This window comes from Olea europaea, unplaced genomic scaffold (genome assembly GCF_002742605.1).
Source record: "Olea europaea var. sylvestris unplaced genomic scaffold, O_europaea_v1 scaffold526, whole genome shotgun sequence".
Classification (NCBI taxonomy): domain Eukaryota; kingdom Viridiplantae; phylum Streptophyta; class Magnoliopsida; order Lamiales; family Oleaceae; genus Olea; species Olea europaea.
This window is the reverse complement of record NW_019263579.1, coordinates 250294-273171: the sequence shown is the minus strand read 5'-3', so window position 1 is coordinate 273171 and position 22878 is coordinate 250294. Positions and strand designations below refer to the sequence as shown.

Sequence of the window (22878 nt, the reverse complement as noted above, 5' to 3'; positions counted from 1 at the left end):
AATGACGGTTGAAATAGTGAAATAACAATTAAAAAATTAATTTTTTGGGATGAAAATTTACTACCAAATGAGGGCTTAAAGTTGTAATGTAGACAGACTAACCTAGGCCCTCTATCATGAGTCGAAAAACAAAAGGCAAAATAGAAGCAACAATTCTATTTTATGTCCAAAGGGATAACAGAGGGTATAGAGAAATTGTCAACTACAAAAGCGCAAAGGAAAGGACGGGGATTCAAGATAACAGAGGGTATAGAGAAATTGTCAACTACAAAGGCGCAAAGGAAAAGACGGGGATTCAAGTTTATTCTTTAGTGGATTTATCTGCATATACAAACTCAACACTATACAAGAGAGGAGGTGGTACAATTGAGTTTCTTCTTTACAATAATGCTCCTTCAACATCTCAAACTTTCAGATGAGGTGGTACAACTGAGTTCAAGACTTCTCACGACCCTAAGATAATTGAGCTTACGTCAAGCTTTAAAGCTTTATCTAAAACAAGACGGTCCTAATTTGCATCCAAATAAAGGATCTTAATTTACTTTTACCACCAAAAGACTCATCAAAGTACTTTTCTCAGATGAAAAAGAAAGGTAAAAAATGTGAATACAAAGCAACAAAAAAAATAAAAAATAAATAAATTTGAAATGCATATTGAGAACTTCAACTTGGTAAAGAGAATAATCTTCTCCTTTAAAAATAATAAAAAATTAGCAAGTGTATCGATTTTTTTTTCTACCCAGAATGGAGTAAAATGCTTTAATGTCCCATGAGAGGACGAGTAACATAATAAGGATAAGAAGGAATAGATTCTTGAGGTGATCATGGATTTCCACAGCCAACCTAACAGCCAAAGACACTTAAACTTTTAGATGAAATGATCCAAATATCATAACACATAACTCGGTCTGTACTGTGGACGTGTCAAATGTTAAATTAAATTTAAATAAATAAAAGAATTTCACTCTAATGATTTATACTTTAAGCAACATCGGCAGAAACAAAGACATAACATCAAAGTTTGTCAGATCAAGTAAACTGATATATGTGGAATTTGTGGAAGAATAAAAAAGAAAGTGAACTTATAAATTATAACTATAGTACTAACCAGCCGTCGCCTTGGTGGCTGTGAAAGCAGCCTCGGCCACTGCTATTGCACGCTTGTTCACGTCCAACGTCTCAACATACGGACTTGTCAATTGGTGTTCTTCTTCATTTTTGTCTGCAATGCTAGTTGATGATTTTAACTTATTCTTCTTCTTCTCCGGAACCGACGATGATGAAGATGCCGATGGAGACTTTTTGCAACTCAAAAGAGAATGGGGGTCCCACCCATGTCCCATTATAGCAAGTCTGAACATTTTCTTGAAGAAAGCCTTTTTAGATGGATTAGGCTATTTGTACACTCTCTTGACATCTTTCTTGACACATTGATGACACGGAAGTGTGATAACGATTGAATTAAATGTGTGAGATTTATAAGTTAGTGTGAAAATTGCAAGTGTAAACCATGATGTACATAAAGCAACATTGTTTTTGGTAGGGGAAATGTCATTTGTACATCAAAAGCGCACATCATCTTCGAAATCACTCGAATTGTCAAGATTTGATTGGTGAAAAAGCTATTTATTTTTTAAATTGTTCAATAGTGTGGTGTCACATTAAAATGTGATGTATATATAGCATGACTGGATAGATAGATGGATAGATAGATAGATAGATAGAGCGTCAGAGTGATTCTTATGCGTGTATGTGTATATAAAGTTTGCGAGATAGTGAAATTTGACAGGAACATACCGCCATGATGGTGATGGAGGGATAGTGAAATGAGGAACATACCGACAATTGATAGATAAGAAATTGATTCAATTTTTATTGACAAATCTTATTTTGCACTTTTTCTCTAGTTTGTAATGATCTTGTCAACATCGGAGTGGACCTCAATACAATATTTATGATAGGAAAATAAACATATTTATCCTTCCTGAAGATAATTACTCTTATTGCCATCACTGATTATTCATTTTCTTAAATTCAAAGATGAAAATTTCTCTCTTTGTGCAGCAATATATAATGACCAGTTTTATAATAACTAAAACCGAGGGATCAGAAAAATAGAAAACAGAAAAAATCATATTTTTTGCTGCTTAGATTTTGTTTTTTTTTTTTTTTTTTTTTTGTTAAAAATATAAACCAAATTATTGCAATATGTATACTAGTCTTCAGAAAAATATATCAACCATCATAAAAAATAAATATCCTTCTTAAATATTTCCAAATTAGTCATTCAACTTTTGAAATTAAAGTGCGTCTGAGATTTTGGAGGCTTAATGAAATTAAGGTGCGTCTAAGATTTCGGAGTAAAAAGTTTCATTAGTCATTCAACTTTGACTGTTGTTACATTGTGGTCACTGAACTTCCTTATGCTGCTGAGTGGTCACTCAACTTATCAAAAGTTATTTCCATCCGTCACTCCCCCAAGATTTCGTTTCAACAGACAATGTTTCACTCTTGCCACAATGGAGACGTTTTCTTGAAAACAAGCAATTTTATCCTCTTCAAAATCTCAGACGCGCCTTAATTTCATTAAGCCCCAAATCACAGAAGCCAGAGAAACCTAAATCGCGATTGCCCATAATTCAATCATCTACCATTGTATGCCATCCCCAAATTCAGGTGATTTCCAACGGGGTACTTTTTAAATTGGCTTGGTCAAACAACCAATTTTCCAATTTGACCATTTTTATTTTTTTTTGTATTCACCACATTGGCCTCTTGTCAATAAAAAGACAATTGTGCCCTTATTTATGTTTCACAATTACAAAATTATATCAATTTTTTGAAAGACAATAATACCTTTAGAAGTTTAAATAAATTCAGTTACTTCCATACGTAAATTTCAAAATCAATTTTGCTTATTAGTTTCTCCAATACAGTAAAAAAGAATTTTTTTCCTTCCATCTGCTAGAATATTGAAATCTCCCAAAATTATCAAAGGTTCAACAAAGAAACAATACTCACAATCGGCACTGAAAATTGGTAAGTGTTTTACGTATTTTTAATTTTGTTTTAGTTAAATTTACTATTTGAATCTTTAAATCTTTTTTTTGACAAAGGCAGATGAATTTTACATTATTTAAAAACAGATGTATAATTTTTTTATAGCAAAAACAACAAAAAAATCTATCTCTGTATGCATATATTTTACAGGAAAAATTTATAGGTGTCTATAAAATAAATATTTAAACATTATTTCGTTGAAAAAGGGAAAACAATAAAAAATTTGAGCGTAAATTTCAGGTTAAACGGATCAAAAAAGTTGGGCCGGATGTTTTCAGCCTGCCCAGATAACTGGGCCGGCTAGAAAAATCCAGTCCAGCCAGCCTAATTTTTTTAATTTTTTTTCTTCCCCTCTCCTTTCAGATTTTATAATTTATTTGTTCATTAATATATGTTTATTGAAATAAATATTAATGAATATTTAATACTAATTGAAATAAATATTTTTGAAACAATTAAAATAATCAATGAATTATTTAAAGTATAAAATTAAATTAAATATGAAATGAACAATTTAAAAAATTATATATTAATTTCTTATTTTTAATTTGTGGCAGATATGACATTAGCATGTGTCCCAATTTGTTATTTCGGTGAATTTTAAATGAATGAAAATGCCCAGTGGGAATGGAAATGGACGAGTTAAGGAGATAGGTTAAAGCAATTTTTATAACAAGGAGTACATCGTTTGCAGAAATGTACAGTGATATACAAAACATGCTTAACGTCGATCCCTCTCAATACGATATGGAATTGGAATTTTTGTTTCATGAGCATTCAACCATTCCAATTCCACCCATGAAAGTTACTTCTAAAGTGGAAATGAAACATCTAATTAAATTGAACCAAGGCCGAAAGTCAACTCCTATTTGCGTAACTTTATTGGGGAAGAATGTGCATGAGGGTGAACACGAAATTTCAAATGAAGAGAATCGTAATATAAATGATGTTTGGGATACAATTCAGATTGTTCGTGAAGATGATGTGGTTATTCCCGATACCACTGCTACTCACAATGATCACGCTGTTACGCACAGAATTCCATCGATAGTTGAAGACAACGAGAATGAAAACGCATTTACAAACAATGATTTGACTGCTTTATCCCGTAGGAGACATGAGTCGGGTGGAAGCTCACAGGCTGGACCGAGTACACGGTCCTCTAATTGTTCGCATGTAGTTCCCGATGATGAAGATATATATGTCAAGCAACTATTCAAATCAAAGAAAGAATTGCAAGAAACTGTGCACCGGATTGCTTTAAAATATAATTTCGAGTTTAAAGTGAAGAAATCAAACAAGTCGACGTACACAATTATCTGCGTTGACGACAGTTGCCATTGACGTTTGCAAGCGATTAAGATGGACACGAATGAGTTCTTTGTAGTCCGTAAGTATGCACGGGAACATACTTGCAAAGTGGGTATTCGTCGAAATGATCATAGGCAGGCCCGATCATGGTTCATTGATCGAAAAATAATGCACAAGTTCCAGGATCCAGAATGATCTACAGACCTTCGAACATCATTAATGACGTTCGACGAGAGTACGGGGTGGTCATGAGCTATCAGAAGGCTTGGAAGGCTAAATAATGTGCATTGGAGGATTTGATGGGTTCGACCCAGGAGAGTTATGCTAAATTAGCCAGGTATTTTATTGTTTAAGTGTTTATTTCTTTGTTATTTTAAATTTTAATTCTTTAATTTCAATTGTTTATTTATATGTAATTAATTATTTAATTGAATTTTTTATTTTTCTGTTCATTTAATATTTAATATATTATCTAAATTATGATTATTTTTATTTACATTGGCCAGGTATTGCTATAACATGGGAAGAATTAATACTGGGTCGACATTTTTTATTGGGAAGGATGACGAAAATCGCTTCAAATATTTCTTTATGGCCCTTGGACAATGTGTTCGAGGATTTCGAAATGCAATGCGACCCCTAATCTTAGTCGACGGTACAACCCTTAAGGCGAGATACGGGGGCAAGTTGATTATTGCAACATGTCAAGATGCGAACTTTCAAATTTACCCTCTTGCGTTCGGCATAGTCGACAGAGAAAATGATGTAGCGATGAGTTGGTTTTTCACGAAGTTGAGGGAAGTAATTGGAGATGTCGAAAATCTTGCATTCGTAACCGATCGAGGGCAGTCAATAATAAATGGTATCGCCGAAATCTTCCCCAAAGCACATCATGGTTATTGTATATACCATATATAGGGAAACCTGAAGACCAGGTATCGAGGCAATGGCGTCGTTGCATTATTTAGGAGAGCTGCAGAGGCTTACAGTTTTGAAAAGTTTGATAAGTTCATGGTCGAAATAGATAGTAAATCGCATGCTGCATGGGAGTATCTAACAGAGATGGGGATTGAACATTGGGCATGATCATATTTTCCAGGACGTCGATACAACATGATGACGTCGAACAATGCGAAGTCGCTTAACGCTTTATTCAAGAAAGATCGAGAGTTACCAATTCTCGCAATGATTGAGAACATTTGTGACAAGCTACAATAGTGGTTTCATGATCGACGTGAGGAATCACAGAGTTGTGCAAGTGTGCTAACCCCGGCTCAAGAAGATAAGCTCTTCAAGACTCTAGACGTGGCAAGAAAGGTATATGTAGAACCATTGGATCAATTTCGCCTCCGTGAGATGTGCACGTAATTTCGGATATATTGTGGACTTGAATGATAACACGTGCACGTGTAGACGGTTTCAGTTGGAGAGTTTTCTGTGTACACATGCAGTGACAGTGGCTATGCATAGAGGATTACCACCACACATCTTATGCAGTGTGTATTACATGACTGATTATTGGAGAGCAGCATATGCGAAAACAATATTTCCTGTACCAAATGAAGTCGAATGGAAAGTGCCCGATCACATTCTCCCACTGAATAACTTGTTGCCACCAGCAGTTGGACCACGTACTCCTAGACGTACACGTACGTCTAGAATACCATCTACCGGAGAGTTTCCCCAGCCTCGTAAGTGCGATGCAACAGGGCATACTAGAAGATATTGTACAAGTCAGATTCCTCTGCATGACAATATAACGGATGTGTAATTTTAATAACTATTGACAATGAAATTATTTATAACATTGACGTTAATTATTTATGCATATTATTTATGCGAATTATTAGATTTAGTATTTTTTTAAAACATTTCATTCATTACATCCATTTGTTATGCATATTATTTATGTTAATTATTTGAAATCGAAACTTTTTCTAGACACTACATTATACGGTAGGCTGCATTGTAAAATAAATATTTAAATATTACACAAATAATTAACATTTTACAATTCTTTCGTATCGTAATTACAAATAAATGAATGAACTGTACAATATTTAAATAAATATAAAAGTATGTAGAATTATTTACGGATCCCATTAAATTCAAATAAATCACATGCTAGTTTATTTCTCCAATTTTGTATCCATGCTGGTTGATTGCATCTTTGTATCCATCTTGGTTGATTGCATCAACCTTATGTGCCACACTTAAAAATTTTATGTACTTGATGACGAACATGCCGTAATCACCCCTACAATTAAACAATGTTGTATTAGCACATCGAAAATTAGTTAGAACCTAAGATGTAAATGACAAAAATAAAATTACTAACACTTACGATATTTGCTGCCTCGCCATCGTCGTATTCCGCACGGTGGCCAATCTGTCATGTACAGTGATGTTCGCTCGTCTAGCCATCATGGGAACGATTACAGACACCGACTCTAGATTTTGCTCGAGTTGGCTGTGTCAAGCATGAATGATCGGGGTCATACACATACATCGTGGAGTCGGCGAATACGATTTCCACTGCAATGTAGTGATGATTCACACATACTGGCATGAACATATGCGTACAGCCATCTCATGACTTTCCACCAACACTCGGCCACATCCCTACGACCCATTCCATCATATATTTCGGCACCGTGTACTCGCTACCCATAGCTTAGAACGACTGGTACTCAATGTCAACGGCATGGATGAACTCGGTGTTCAATATGAGTCTGCCAGGAATGTTGAATGATTTTGGATGTCTTTCAGCTCGATCTTGTAGCAAATCCATGCTCAAGTCGATGTGCTACATCAAAAAAATCAATAAAGAAAGGAGTTAATCTATGAATTTCATTCAAAAAATTGATTTTGAACATACATAATAAATAACAATATTTTCATTTCACTTACATCGTAGGCGAGCCAAGCCCCCGAAGTGGTGATGTCGTGGAACCACTTGTAAGTATTTGAGATCGTCTTCTCAGCAATCGTACGGCTGGCCCTGAAAAAATAAGAACATAATTTTTAGTTATAAGAAGTATACATATGTCAGCGTCTGTGTCTGCGTCTGTGTACTATACTAAATATATAAAATACAAAACTTACCCAAGTTGCAGTGCTCTCCACTCTGTCTCAAATGCTTTCCACTCGGCGTGGTCTACCTCCCTGAATAAATTCGGGTGCGTCCCGTCGACGAACCTTCTCCTCTTCGCTTCTGCGGTAAAGGGAGAAAGGACGTACTGTGATGGCACCATTGGCCTCTTGCCGACCACCCGCTCCAGCATGTCAACAACCATCGTCCTCTCCTCATGCGTCTCAGGAATCTCCATCTCCCAAGCCATCGGGACAACCCCCTCGCCCGCTATCAGGACCACCTCCTCCAACACAAAAACCACGTCCGGCGAGTCTAGCGTCTTCTCGGGTACCACCTCCACCTCCGATACCCTCTCCTCCTCTGGTACCCCCTCTACATCCCCGAGTATCCCGTGCGCGGGTACCACCTCCACCTCCAGTACCATATCCTCCTCCAATGTCCCCTCTGCATCCCCTGCACGGGTGCCACCTCCACCTCCACCTCCGATGCCCCCTCGACATCCTCAGGTATCCCTTGCACGGGCACCCCCACCTCCTCAGGTATCCCCTCTGCATCGGGTGATGTCATCTCGGGTACCACCTCCACCTTCAGTACCCTCTCCTCCTCGGGTACCCCCTCCACGTCCTCAGGTATCTCCTGCTCTGGCACCCCCTCCACCACATGTATCCTCTCTCGCTCCTCCATCTCCATCGTGTCATTTAAAAATGAATCAAATGCAGTAACTGATGGCTACGATGAGTCAACATACCCTATATGACCCCTTCCCACCTGATAACCACCGACCCCTCTATCACCCCCTCCGTCCCGATAGCCGCCAGTACCTCCGTCTCAATAGCCATCACCCCCTTCGTCCCGATAGTGACCTGTCCCTCCGCTAGCTCCTCCATCTCGATAATCGCCCGTCCCACGCAGGCCTGCTATGTCACCCCATATCGCTGCAACCTCAACATGAAGGTCTCCTAACCCAGCTCGTAACATCGCGACATCATATCGTAACTGTGCCATGTCCCCGAACTCAGCTCGTAGTGTCACGACATTATCCCGTAACTCTGCCATGTCTCCTTTCATCTCCATCAAGAGTTCAAACAAATCAATCGTCAAAGCACGAGGACTAAGTGCAGGAGGTGATACTGGATGGCCCTCCTGAAAAAATAACTATTACAAATGAATAAACTAACAAATAAAATAAAACGACAATCGAAGAATTATTTTTAAGTAACATACTCTATCTCGATCGACGCTAGACTCAGGCATCTGAACCTCTGGCGTAGCCGCACGTGATCTTCTCAAAGGAGGTGACATCCTCGCTGGACGTGCTCTCCGCGGTGGAGGTGATATCCTCAACAGAGGTAGTACTGAACGATCCTCCTGAAAAAATAAATATTACAAGTGAAGCACTTAATTACAAGATCAAAGCGATATTCAACAAATCATGCACAGTAACATACCCTATCTCGATCCATCCTGAACTCAGGCATCTGATCGTCATGCGCAGTACGAAGAGACAATTTGCGAATATAAAACTGGAGGCAATTCGCGAATAAAAAACTGACTCTCCTCCTCGATCGACGGTGCCAATTCAGTGAGAACTTCAAGCTGTCATTTTGACATGTCACAGTTAATGACTATGTATTCAGATTGTAAAAGGACGTACAACATAAATAGCAATTGTATAATAGCTACCTCAGGATCGTCGATGAGAGTCGATAACTGTCTGGCAAGCGGTATGTCTTGTGCTCGCCAGTGATGCATTCGAGGATAGCATGTCTCTCCTCTCCTTGCATACCGACTAGCCAAGATGGGAACAGTCTCGTACACTCATATCTGAAGTAATTACGATTATTATGTATAGAATTCAATAAAAAAAGTGTAGGTAATTCATTAACTTAAATATATACCTGCAGCGCCAACGGCAGTCCATATATATCGTACTTGCGCTCGGGCTTATCCCCCTTTGGCATTGAAAACCCCTTTCTAAACACGCGTAATGTATCAAGAAAACATCTCCAGCCCCATGGGTAGTTGTTGAAGGTATCAATATCATCAACAACCTCCAAATGAAAAATGTCAATCGATGTCTTCTTGTGATGACACCGGAGTATGCTCTCGATGATAAGCACCAAGCCCAACTTCAGCCTATCAGACATCTGATCACATCTCCTTAATGCACCTCCTAACTGCGCTAGAGTAACCGTTGTCTGTCCATGAAAATATTCATTCAACAGCCTCCTGTTGCTTGGAACACAAGCCCTCGCCTCTGCTTTGTCCGTACATCACAGTCCAGTGACGAGGGCAAACTCAAATATTGAGAACGTGGCTACCTTGCCCCCAAAATCAATATGGAGGGCGTCTCCGTCAACTGGCTTTAGCAAGCGACATAACAGGGCATCGAGCAGCTGTCCAGCCCATTGTACATCACGCAATGAATACAATGGCCATAAGCATGATCGACGTAATATGTCTGCGTGATCGTCATCCAGCAAATCTAATACCAAAGCGAAACTGGTAAAGTTACAATTCGACGTAATTTTACCAGGGATCTGTCTGACAGTGTCGTCCAGATGATATTTCATCCTACAAAATTTCAAATATTAGAACCCTATGCAAATGATGTTTGATAAACAAAAATATTAAAAAAATATACTAACACACTGCTACTAGATGCAATAACCAACCGATAACAGAATAAAGAAAATGAACGTAAATTACTATTTTCCATATACTTCATTTGTTAATTTGATCGTTTCTTTTAATATTTTGATTATTTATCTAACACTTAATTTACTTTTTTATTTTTAATTAATGTTTAAACACTTATTTTAATTCTTTACGCATATTGCTTATTTCATATTTATAGATTTATTTTAATTGCTTCGTAAAAAATTAATTTAATTGACATTTTCATATCCTAATTTAATTGTTTATTTTTATTATTTCACAAATGTTTATATATTTATTTAAATTCTTTATGCATATTACTTATTTAACATGTAATTAATTATTTTAATAACACTTATTTTGATCGTTTATTTTAATATTTTAATTATTTTTCTAACACTTAATTTGCTTTTTCATTTTTAATGAATGCTTAAATGCTTATTTTAATTATTTACGCATAATACTTATTTCATATTTACAAATTTATTTTAATTGCTTTGCAAAAACTTAATTTGATTAATATTTTAATTTTCAAATTTAATTGCGTATTTTTACTATTTTACAAATGTTTAAATATGTATTTAAATTTTATATATATATTTAAATATTTCTTTTAATAATTTTATTAACACTTATTTTGATATTTTAGTTGCTTATTTTAATTATTTTTCTAACACTTCATTTACTTTTCATTTTTAATGAATGTTTAAAAACTTATTTTAATTATTTACGCATAATGCTTATTTCATATTTACAAATTTATTTTAATTGCTTTGCAAAAAATTAATTTGATTGATATTTTAATTTTCAAATTTAATTGCGTATTCTTTTTCTTTTTTTTTACAAATGTTTAAATATGTATTTAAATTATATATATACTTATTTTGATATTTTAATTGCTTATTTTAATTTTTTTTCTAACATTTAATTTAGTTATTTATTTTTAATGAAGTTTTAAAACTTATTTTAATTATTTACAAATGTTTAATTATGTATTTAAATTCTTTATATATATCTTATTTAATATTTCATTTTTTAAAATTAATTTTGTAACACTTATTTTTATCATTTATTTTAATATTTTAATTATTTTTCTAACACTTAATTTAGTTTTTTAATTTTAATGAATGTTTAAATACTAATTTTAATTCTTTACGCATAATGCTTATTTCATATTTACAAATTTATTTTAATTGCTTTTCAAAAAATTAACTTTTTTGCTATTTTAATTTTCAAATTTAATTGCTTATTTTTATTATTTTACAAAATTTTAAATATTTATTTAAATTCTTTATATATATTACTTATTTAATATTATATTATTTCTTTTAATTTTTTTACTATTACTTAATATAAAATAATTAATTAATCTAAATTAGCAATTAATAAATATTTCGATAAATAATATAACATTTACATCTTATATTTACAATAAATAATTTTAAATACATAATATATATTCAAATTAAGCAATTCAAATAAATAATTACATATTAGAGACCACAATATAAGTCATTAATAATTATTTAATTAACTTCAATAATTACCAAAAAAAAGCCCACGGCCCAAAATAACGGCCGCCCTAGTCAACTGGGCCGCTTGGCCCGGGTGCCCAGTCAACCGGGCCGGTTGGGCGCGCCCAGACGGCGTGCCTAGCCGGCCCCTTCCATTTCTGGCCATGGAGATCGTCGGAAAACTCCATTTCTGACGATCTCCACTCCTTCCCAAACAATAAGAACCCAAATTTCACATTTACACAAAGATTTCTCAACACATATATATAAAATCATACTTTTTTCCAAAAATAAAAATAAAAACTTGGTTTTTTTTTTTTTTTATAAAAATCTTACTTTCTTCAGAGAGAAATGGCCAACTGGGTCTCCTGTTTTTCCTTCTTTATCGGTGACTGGGTCGACTGTGCTACAGTACTTTTCCACTTGCCTTCTGCTTCTTTTTCCTTGTAAGGGGTAAAATTGGGTTTGTCTTGATTTTTGTTGGTTTTCAATGTTTTAAATATTTTTGCTTTTTTTTTTTTAACTGGTCAAAGACCTCTTTGGAAAATTGGCCAGGTCAACCGGCTGTTGGCCACTATTTCCTCTATTTCCAACCCCGTAAACCCACCATCACACCCAACCACAACCCAAATACAAATCCCCAATTCCCCGCAATGAAACTTCAACACTGCCGGCTGATTTGGACATCTGAAATTGCTGGTGAGCTTTCTTATGTGTTTCTGGTTAATTTGGAAAAGGATTGGGTCGAAGCTGAATTAGAACCCGTTGAATCGAACATCAACTTAACGGTTAATCAACAAGTGAGAAAAAATTAAGTTCATTTTCTTAAATTCTTCATTTAATTTTCTCTATTTTATACAGCATTATTTGATGTGTTTGTACTGTAATACAGGGAAAATGGTTGCATCTAGATGTACGAGATCGTTTTTGAACCAAAACCCAGTCGAAGAATAGCTCATGCGGTTCAGAAATCTACTTAGATGATGACTTACAAACCCACGGGCAAAACATCAAATGAAAGACATTAATGATTTTTGAGTGCTATTATTAGTGCTTTTGGTAGATTGAACATTAGAACATGAATGTGCATAACGGGTGTAAATTGCATATTTCTTTTTGTCATGAAAATTGAGATGCTGTTTTGGTTGAATGTAAATGTTTATACAGAAACATGTTTGGATTCAAACTACCTTTGGTAACTCGTATTTCTCTCTTTTTTCCCTGTTTAGGTGCGCTTCTAACAAATTATATATGTTTTGGTACTGTGTTCGGTGATATGGTGTTCTATAGTAAATGGTTATTTCCCAGATTATACAACCATACAAGCCTAGCAACAGAAATTGATCATTGCCTGAAGTGCCATTTAGCTTTAGCATTCTCATTTATGCAAGGAACTGTGATAATATTTGAATCATACATTGAGGCCGAGCTCAAGATCTTAGTTTACTATTGGCATTTAACATTATCTGCACCCCTGTGAGAAAGGGAGAAGCAGGGAGGGCGCCTAGGCGCCCAACCGGTGCAGAAACTTGGCGCCTAGGCGCCTGATTCAGCTTTAAATCTAGCTGATTTTTTCCTTCATATAAAAACCCGGGTTTTTGAGTGGAAGAAGTGAGAAAACTTGGAGAGAATTTAACAAGAAAGAGGTTGTTCTTCTTGGGTATAAATTCAAAGCTATTTTTTCTTTCTTGGGGATTAACTTGAGGCTTGTTCAAGTAATCCAATCCATTGTACCTCATATATATTGAAAATCATTTCTTCCCCAATTTTCTTATATTTCTTTTTATCTTCAAGTGGTTTGGGATTTTCACATTACAAGTTTATTTGTTCTTGGGCAATCTTGGGAAGTGTTTTTCCCAACAATTTGATATCAGAGCTTCTTCTTAAATCAGGGTGGTTAAGCTCCGATTTTTGGTGGGTGGCTTGAACTTTGTTGTGCACACAAGGTGTTTGTGAAAATTTTCAAGTGAACTTTGTTGTTTTATTTCCGGTAAGTAAGTAGATAAATCATATCTACTAGAGGAACGGTGAAGATTGGAAAGTATGAGATAGAGAAATTCAATGGGAAGAATGACTTCTCATATTGGAGAATGCAAATGAGAAATTTGTTAGTTTCTCAAAAGTTGCACAAGGCATTGGTGGGAAAGGAGAAGAAGCACATAGATATGTTTGACGAGGATTGGGAAGATCTAGATCTTGAGGCACGAGCGTCTATCATTCTATGCCTTGAAAGATATGTTGCTTTCTTGGTTGATGACGAGAAAACGGCGGCGGAGGTGTGGACAAAGTTGGAGGCGAACTTCATGACGAAGACTCTAACAAATCGGATCTATTTGAAGTCCAAATTGTATACTTGCAAGATGGATGAAGGTACACCAATCCGGGAGTACGTCAACAAGTTTGATAGGTGCATATCGGACTTGAAGGACATTGATGTGAAAGTAGATGATGACGATCAAGCATTTCTACTACTTCTTTCATTGCCAAAGTCTTACGAGAACCTAGTACAAACATTGATGCTTGTGGGTAATAAACTTGTGATGGAGGACACTAGAACATCACTTCTAGCGGATGATCTTTGAGAGATTGCAACTAGTGGCATGTTTGCCATTGGTAACAAGAAGCAAGCTCAATGATTGTTTGTAAGAGGTAGAAGCAAAGTGTGACCAAAGGGCAAGGGAGAAAAATCTAGATCGAGTTCTAGACCTCTTGCGAAAAGGCCTTGTTTCGAATGCGGTGAGTTTAGGCATTTCAAGGCGAATTGTACTAACAAAAGGGGTTGGAAGAAGAACAATAAGAACAACAATAACGGAAAGGTGCAAGTCAAGCAAGAGGTCAGCTATGCCTCGGAAGGAGGGGAAAGCGATGAGTGCTACACCATCTCTTGTGATGAAGAAATCTCCGGTAAGTGGATTATTGACTCTGGATGCTCTTACCATATGTGTCCAAATAGGAAGTGGTTTACTACCTATAGAAGCACTGATGGTGGAACCGTGTTGATGGGTAATAACCATTCTTGTAAAACGGTGGGGCTCGGTTCAATTAGAATCAAGATGTATGATGGAGTGGTTAGAACATTGATAGATGTTAGATATCTTCCTGATTTGCGGAAGAACCTTATCTCTGTTGGTGCTTTAGACTCCGGTGGTTGCAAGATTGTAACATGGAATGGAGTAAAGAAGGTTGTTCGTGGTTCTTTGATTATGATGAAGGGTATTCGTGAAGGCAATCTCTATGCTCTTCAGGGTACTACAGTTATAGAAGATGTAGCAGTTGGAATAAGTGGAAGTGGTGGAGACCCATGTGAGTGCACTCGGCTATGGCATAGGATGCTTGGGCATATGTCTAAAAAGGGGCTAGATCTGCTAGTCAAGAAAGGTTTGCTAAAGAACTTGAAGAAGCCTTGCATGTATTTTTGCGAGCATTGCGTGTACGGTAAACATAGAAGTAGATGTATTCTAAACTATGTACACACGGATGTATGGGGTCCGACTTCTGTCACTTCCAAAGGCGGTTCCAAGTATTTTGTCACATTTGTTGATGATTATTCTAGATATGATTGGATTTATTTTTTGAATCATGAGAATGAGGTATTCGACACTTTCAAGAAGTGGGAAGCAATGATTGAAAACATAACAGGAAAGAAATTGAAGACACTGCAATCTAATAACAGTACTGAGTTATACAAATGGTGCTTTCAAGGAGTGTTGTGGTAAGGAAGGCATTGCGAGACACTGGGCAGTTAGGAATATACTGCAACAGAATGGGGTCGCAGAAAGACTGAATCGCACATTTCGAGAGAAATCGATGTATATGTGATCCTATGCTGGTTTGGGCAGAGAATGGTGGGCAGAGTCGGTTGCAATTGCTTGCTACATAGTGAACCGATCTCTACATTCAAAGTTAGATGGAGATGTACCTTACAGGGTATTGACAGGAGAACATGCAGATTATGAGAAACTCAGAATATTCGGATGCACAGCCTACTTCACGTCAACGAGGGAAAGCTTGATGCGAGGGCCAAGAAGGCTATATTCTTGGGGTATGTGGCAGGTGTAAAAGGCTATCACCTATGGTTGTAGAGGATTCTAGGTTCATAATCAGTAGAGATGTTACTTTTGATGAGAACTCCATGATAGCTTCGTTGAAAGCTACAGTGCCCGGTGGGATGATGTTGAGACTACAAAGTCTCAAGTTGTTGACATAGAACCTAGAGATCAACCTGGTTCTAGTCATGTTCAAGAGGAGCATAATGCAGACACTCAAGATGAGAGTGATGATGAGCTTGAATAAGAGGCGGTTCAGCAAGAGAATGTACAGGCACAGCAACAACAGCAGCTTGCAGATAACTTGGCTTCCTCTAAGCCACAACGTACTTACAAGCAAGTTCTAAAGTTGGGGTCAGACGAGCCTTTGAGGCACTATGGGCAGACAAATTTGGTTGAGTATGCACTCTCGGTGGAGGATAATGAGCCTGCCACTTTCAAGGAAGCTATTTTAAACAACAATAGTGAGAGTTAGTTGGCAGCCATGGAAGAAGAGATGGAATCACTTCACAAGAACCAAATATGGGAGGTTGTCCCATTGCCCATAGGTAAGAAAGCTATTGGTTGTACAAAAAGAAAGAGGATCCTACCAAATTCGGTGGTACAAGATTCAAAGCAAGGTTAGTGGCTAAGAGGTTTGCATAAAGAGATGGAGTTGACTACAATGAGATCTTTTCTCCGGTGGTCAAGCATACTTCCATTCGAGTGCTATTGAGTATTGTTGCTCATCATGATCTTGAGCTGGAACAACTCGATGTCAAAATCACCTTCTTGCACGGGGACTTGGATGAGGAAATCTATATGCATCAACCTGAGGGCTACAAAGTTGAGGATAAGGAATGTCAGGTATGTCGCTTGAGAAAATCACTATATGGATTAAAACAATCTTCTCGACAGTGGTACAAGTAATTTGACACCTTCATGCTAAAGTATTGTTTCTCCAGAAGTAAGCATGACTGTTGTGTTTATATTCGAAAACTTCGGGGAGGTAACTATATCTATCTTCTTTTGTATGTGGATGACATACTTATCGCTTCGAAAAGCAAGGTGGAGATAGATAGGTTGAAATCTCAACTTGGTAAAGAGTTTGAGATAAAGGATATGGGGGCTGCTAGGAAAATACTGGGTATTGAGATTAGAAGATAGAGGACGAATCGGCGAATGTTCTTGAGTCAGAAAGCCTACATTGAGCGGGTTATTGCTAGGTTCGGGTTGCAAGGTGCAAAATCAGTGGTGACTCCATTGGCTCCACATTTCAGGCTCTCTGGTAAACAATCTCTTACTACGGCGAAAGAAAAGGTACGCATGGATCATGTACCTTATGCTAGTGCAGTTGACAGTTTGATGTATGCCATGGTGTGTACACGTCCAGATATTTCACAGGCGGTTAGTGTGGTCAGTAGATTCATGGCGAATCCGGGGAAGGCACATTGGGAAGCTGTGAAGTGGATCCTGAGGTACTTAAAAGGTACCGCGGATACGGGTTTATGTTTTGGGGGAGATGCATGTCATATAAGTGGGTTTGTGGACTCGAATTATGTAGGTGATCTAGATAGACGACGATCTACTACTGGATATGTGTTTTGCATACATGGTGCCCCAGTTAGTTGGCGATCGATGTTACAGGCTACAGTGGCTCTTTCTACTACAGAGGCCGAGTATATGGTCATGGCAAAGGGAGTGAAGGAAGCATTATGGTTGTGGGGTCTTCTAGATGATTTGGGGATTGAGCAGGATTGTGTGGACTTATGGTGTGATAGCCAGAGTGGGATTCACTTGGCTAAGAATCAGGTTCATCATGCTCGAACCAAGCATATCGACGTCAGGTATCATTTTGTGCGTGATGTCATAAAGGAAGGTGATATTTCTCTATTGAAGGTAAACACAAATGAGAACCCAGCAGACATGTTAACCAAAATAGTAACAAGTAGCAAGTTTCAGCATTGCTTGGATTTGCTTCACATTAATCCGTGCTGATATGCCCGAGTGGGCATGGCCCTTCAGGGCGGGGTTGAAATGAGGTGAAGAGTATATGAAGGTGGAGGTGAACTACGGAGGCTTGATCCCGAATTTTGGGTACGTAGGCAACCATGGTTTGAATGGTGCAGCCGAGTTTAGCGCTTGCTGCTTCTTCGTGTGTTCGTCTAAAATTTGAGGTCTATCAAATGATGTACGAGGTGGAGAATTGTGAGAAAAAGAGAAACAGGGAGGGCGCCTAGGCGCCATGAGTAGGCACCTAGGCACCCAACCGGTGCAGAAACTTGGCGCCTAGGCGCACGATTCAGCTTTAAATATAGCTGATTTTTTCCTTCATATAAAAACCTAGGTTTTTGAGTGAAAGAAGTGAGAAAACTTGGAGAGAATTTAACAAGAAAGAGGTTGTTCTTCTTAGGTATAAATTCAAAGCTATTTTTTTCTTGGGGATTAACTTGAGACTTGTTCAAGTAATCCAATCCATTGTACCTCATATATATTAAAAATCATTTCTTCCCCAATTTTCTTATCTTTCTTTTCATCTTCAAGTGGTTTGGGATTTTCACATTGCAAGTTTATTTGTTCTTGGGCAATCTTGGGAAGTGTTTTTCCCAACAACCCCAAATATGGTGGCCGAGCTCAGTCGTATGGCCGTTACCCCAAACCAATCAATGCCTGAAGTGCCTCACATTGGTTAAAAAAAGATACAACATATTTGTTACAGCAACATAAAAAATCTCATAATACAAATTCGCCAACTGAAATGCATTAATTTCTCGAACTATTGAGCATGCACAGAATCATATTTTGCACAATGTTTCCATATACAAAAGTTCCATTACAAGCAAACTACTAATTCCAATGGCAATGAAAATACTACATAATTTACGACAATTTTAGTGCCGATTACATAATATGGAGTTTGACAAATACAAGAAAACTCTTTCACCCGATCACATAGTTGGACAAATTCATGGGCATTTTCCCTTTCCTTTCCCATTATCCTCCACAGTATCCTAGAAGACAATTATGTCGACGAATATATCCATGGCATTTTTTTTTAAAAAATATTTGAGGTTTTTTACTTATTTTTTAAATATGTGAGTTTTTTTTTTTAAATATTTGAGGATTTTTAAAAATAATAATAATAAGTGCTTACTTGAATGTCTCTAACATATCTATGTTAATGGAATTGGTGAGGTTTTTTGGCCTTGAAAAATCCCTCACACCGAGTCAAAAACCTCACAAGTAAGCACTTATTATTTAAATATTTGAGGTTTTTTTAAACATTTAACATAGGTCATACATACAAAAACCTCACAAGTAAGCACTTATTTTTCACTTTCCAATTATAAGTTGGAAGTCAATGGGATTAACAATTATAGCTTAATCGATTATTTTGAACAGAGATATAATAATAAGTTTTGTTCACTCTCCATGAATGGTTGCCAAGGAGATCCAAGAGCTCCAATAGAAACTATAGAAACCCAAACATTTTTGGTCGTCTCGATCCCGACATTGGCCATGGACAACCTTAATTCCACAATTCTCGATATGAAATCCAATCCTCCGCCATTCGATTTTGGAATAATTCATCTCGAGGTAATCAAAATTTGTCAACCTTTATTTCGTTGTCTCAAAATGGACTATGATTCTACAAAATACGTTGTCTTGAACCATGCAATGTGTTGAGACTAATTAGTATGGGTGTATGCCACGTGGTTGGTTGAGAGAGGACAATTGATTCAAGTCATAATTTATTCTTTGGATTAATTCAAATAATTAATGTTATTAGTTGATGCAAATTAACCTTAAACTAATTAAGATAATTTTAATATTTTTTTAATACTTGTTAATAATTTCACTTTGATAAAAATGTATTTACATCTCATAGAAATATTTTATCTACATGAATGCACTTTGTTAACAAGTAGAACGTGTATTTTCTCTCTCTATTTTCTAGGAAGAGTGAATATTTAATAGCTGGATAGTGATTATAAACTGTGGGTGGTACATAACGTTTGGATAATTGATAGTAATTGTTGGTTTATATTTTGTAGATAAAAAGTATGTTTAACCAACTTAAATTATAATTTAAACTTGCACATTATTGAATTATGCTTGATAATGGGATGCTAACTTGGGTTAAGTTCTCGTTTGCCCAAGTTCATGCAACGAAATTGGGACGAATGATACAAATACCTAGTTTACTTGAAAATTTGAACAATTCAATTCGACTTTTAGTACCTGTGCTTAATTGAAGGTCCATACTCAATAGTCTTCTCGTGCAAAGTTTTGGAGATAAATCAACCTCTAATACATATATCCGACTAAGAATTGAGTTTCTTGGTTATCATATTTCTAATTATGAAACCATTTACCAAATACTAGTTTAATATAAATTTGTTGAATAACATTAGATGTATATTTTGGTTGACTTCTTTAGCAATCCCCTATGTAGAAGAAATTTGGGCAATGATGTGATGGTTGCAATCAAAATCAATGATGTAAATCTAGTTGTATGGAAAAGTTTAAATCAAAGTGTTAATCCATAATGTACATGCAGCATGGTTAAATAAAACCCTCCCAAATTAACCCTTCATTCATGTAATTGAAAGGGCAATAATTGACTTAGCCATAATGTTGTATTTTAATTTCTAAGTACCCTTCATTAATTGTAGAAATTTATCCAATCCTATCCTATTTGCTATTGGCACGAGGGAGAAAGCATTAGCTTTAAACTTAATTGTTTATTGCAAAATAACATAGTACATTAGCATTGTGTTGTTTTCATTTTCAATGTCCTCATATATGTTCCTTGTTTTTCATAATTTTGTGGAAATATATTCTTTAAATGAACATGTTTAATAAAAATAACGTTTAATCTAATTGTAATTGGATGAATATATTTTTGGTCGGTTGACTATAATTTGAATCAAAATCTCCATGGATTTGGGAAGGTACCAATCCAGCAGAGGATTGAAGCCCTGGATTGGATTAGTGCCCAGAGCCAGCAATTCCTCCCTCGATGCTTCTTCTCCGGTCGGAATCCAGGCAATGTCTCCTGGATTGAAAATGGCGGAGCTTCTTCAGTTGAGCATCAGCACAAGCTTGTCAGTGTTGTCGGGATAGGCTCTGCAGTCTTCTTTCGCCGCCTCCATCCATTCTCATTGGACGATTGGCGTGCCATAAAAAGGTGCAATGTTTACGAATCTTTACTGGCTATAATCGGGGCTGTTTAAATTGTTCAGCTTGACACGAAGTTAATTGGTAATACTAGAAATGGGTTTGATTTATTCTTATATATGTACACAGTGGTTAATCTCGAAACTAGTAAAAGAGTAATTTTTTGAATTTAAAGAGAATGATGAAATCAGAAGGTGAATACGCTCCTGATGTTTGTATAAAATATGATGACAAGTATAATTTTGAGAGGCATTAGCAATGATTAATTGCCTTATAATTGTACATGAGAAATTCTAGATTTGACATTTTTTGAGATGGAGAAAAAGGCGTGGGACACTGGTTTTTAACCAATTTTACTTTTCTTCTTGAAGAAACTTGGATTATAAAGGGAGCCTTAGAGTTGCATGTAACAGTATAACGATAAGTAATGTTTATCTTAGTGGTATTAAATTGTGTCTTGCGACCAGTTCAAGAAGTCAAAACCTCCTGCCTATCCCTTAGTCATTATTGATATATTTGAAACTGCAATGGATGTATCACTAAAGCATATTGTTTCTTAAAATTTAGAGCAGTTTTTAGTTCCATGTCAGTGCTAGTCAGGTTTCACCTAATAGTAAAGCTAGCACAGCATTTGCCGAAAGTAGCAATGCTGAATGATTCAGTTAAGAAAAAACTTGAATGTGGGTAAATTACTTCATTAAAAATAAATCAGAACCACGATGAACATCAGATTCCTAATAAGGGGTTTGTGTTAATCAAAGGTTCTTATCCAAGAAGTGTCCACTGATTCGTGCTTATGGGGCTATACGCTCTGATGCGAGGACTAATATAGCTTCTGAATGGGAAGCTTTCGGTTCATTTTATTTCATGGGCCTCAGGTAATAAGTTTTTTCTTTCTGGGAAAGTACTGCTATTATTCTGTAGTATATGAAGGCGTGACTTTCATTTGTATATAAGCAACCTGTTGCTAGATACTAAATTCAGGTTGAATTTGATGAGTTTGAAGGAAGCTCAATGATTGCTGTAACGGTTGCATGGGACAGTGCCCAGGGGCGGACCCACATGGGGTCATGTGGGGTCAAATGACCCCACAGTTTTCTGGAATTTTTTTTTTTTTTGGTGCTGAAACTTAATTTTCTGTTTTTTTTTGTGATGAAAATTCAATTTTCTGCCCTAAAAAGTCCAAATTCTAAATCTATATCCATATCACATGGTCCATATCGAACATGAACAGCAAACAATCGATTTTTCCTTTTTTTTCATGATATGTTGTTCGGAAAAAAAAAAATTTTGACCCCACAGTTTAAATGGTTTGGGTCCGCCCCTGACAGTGCCCCATCATTTTTTATTTGCGTTGTTGTCTTGCTGTACTCAATATATAATACTCTTGCAGGTGTCTTCTGCTGTCAAAAAATTAAATAAAGACGCTCCACAGGCTATTGTGCTTAGCCAGACACATATTCCTAGTAAAATATTATGGGACGCATCCGTAAGGCGAACCTTGGACATGATAAACAGAAAAAATTCAATGCTGATAAAGGTTCAATATTTAGATATCCTTCACTTCTGGAATCCTTGATTTCGTTTATAGGACATGTATGGATATCTATAGTACGGACACTTCAACTAGGGTAATCTGCCCGGATACGTGTCAGATACCGACTCTTCTCAAAAAATTTGTCATGTTTATTTTTTTTCTTTATCAGAAATATTATATATTTTTAACTCAAAGTTATTACTAAATAACAAATATGTATTCATATTTAAAAGATTTCAACAAAAAAATTAATAACAAGTATAAAACTAAATTTATACTATAGAAATAAAGAATTTAAAAAATTTAATCAACGTGTCGATAACGTATCTTGTTAGTAGTTTTTTGAAAAATCGTGTGGTAGTGTATCGGACACGCGTGTCCGTGTCAGTGCTTCATAGATGGTTATGATAACAACTACAAATGGAGATTAAATGATGATGTCTGAGTAATAAGAGCTCACAACATTTTTCTGGAAACTGCAACTGAAGTTCTCAATGA

At 36.2% G+C, this 22878-nt stretch overlaps 1 protein-coding gene across 1 annotated transcript; it reads left to right on the top strand.

The window, feature by feature from the left end:
* The first annotated feature begins 17675 nt into the window (after positions 1-17675).
* LOC111388720 (isochorismate synthase, chloroplastic-like) lies at positions 17676-21944 on the top strand. Its single transcript, XM_023013505.1, has 7 exons — positions 17676-17704; positions 18010-18061; positions 18957-18980; positions 19065-19259; positions 19718-19724; positions 20568-20853; positions 21605-21944. Exons 1-7 carry the CDS (start codon positions 17676-17678, stop codon positions 21723-21725), a joined length of 714 nt encoding a protein of 237 aa, XP_022869273.1. The 3' UTR covers positions 21726-21944.
* The last annotated feature ends 934 nt before the right edge of the window (positions 21945-22878 follow it).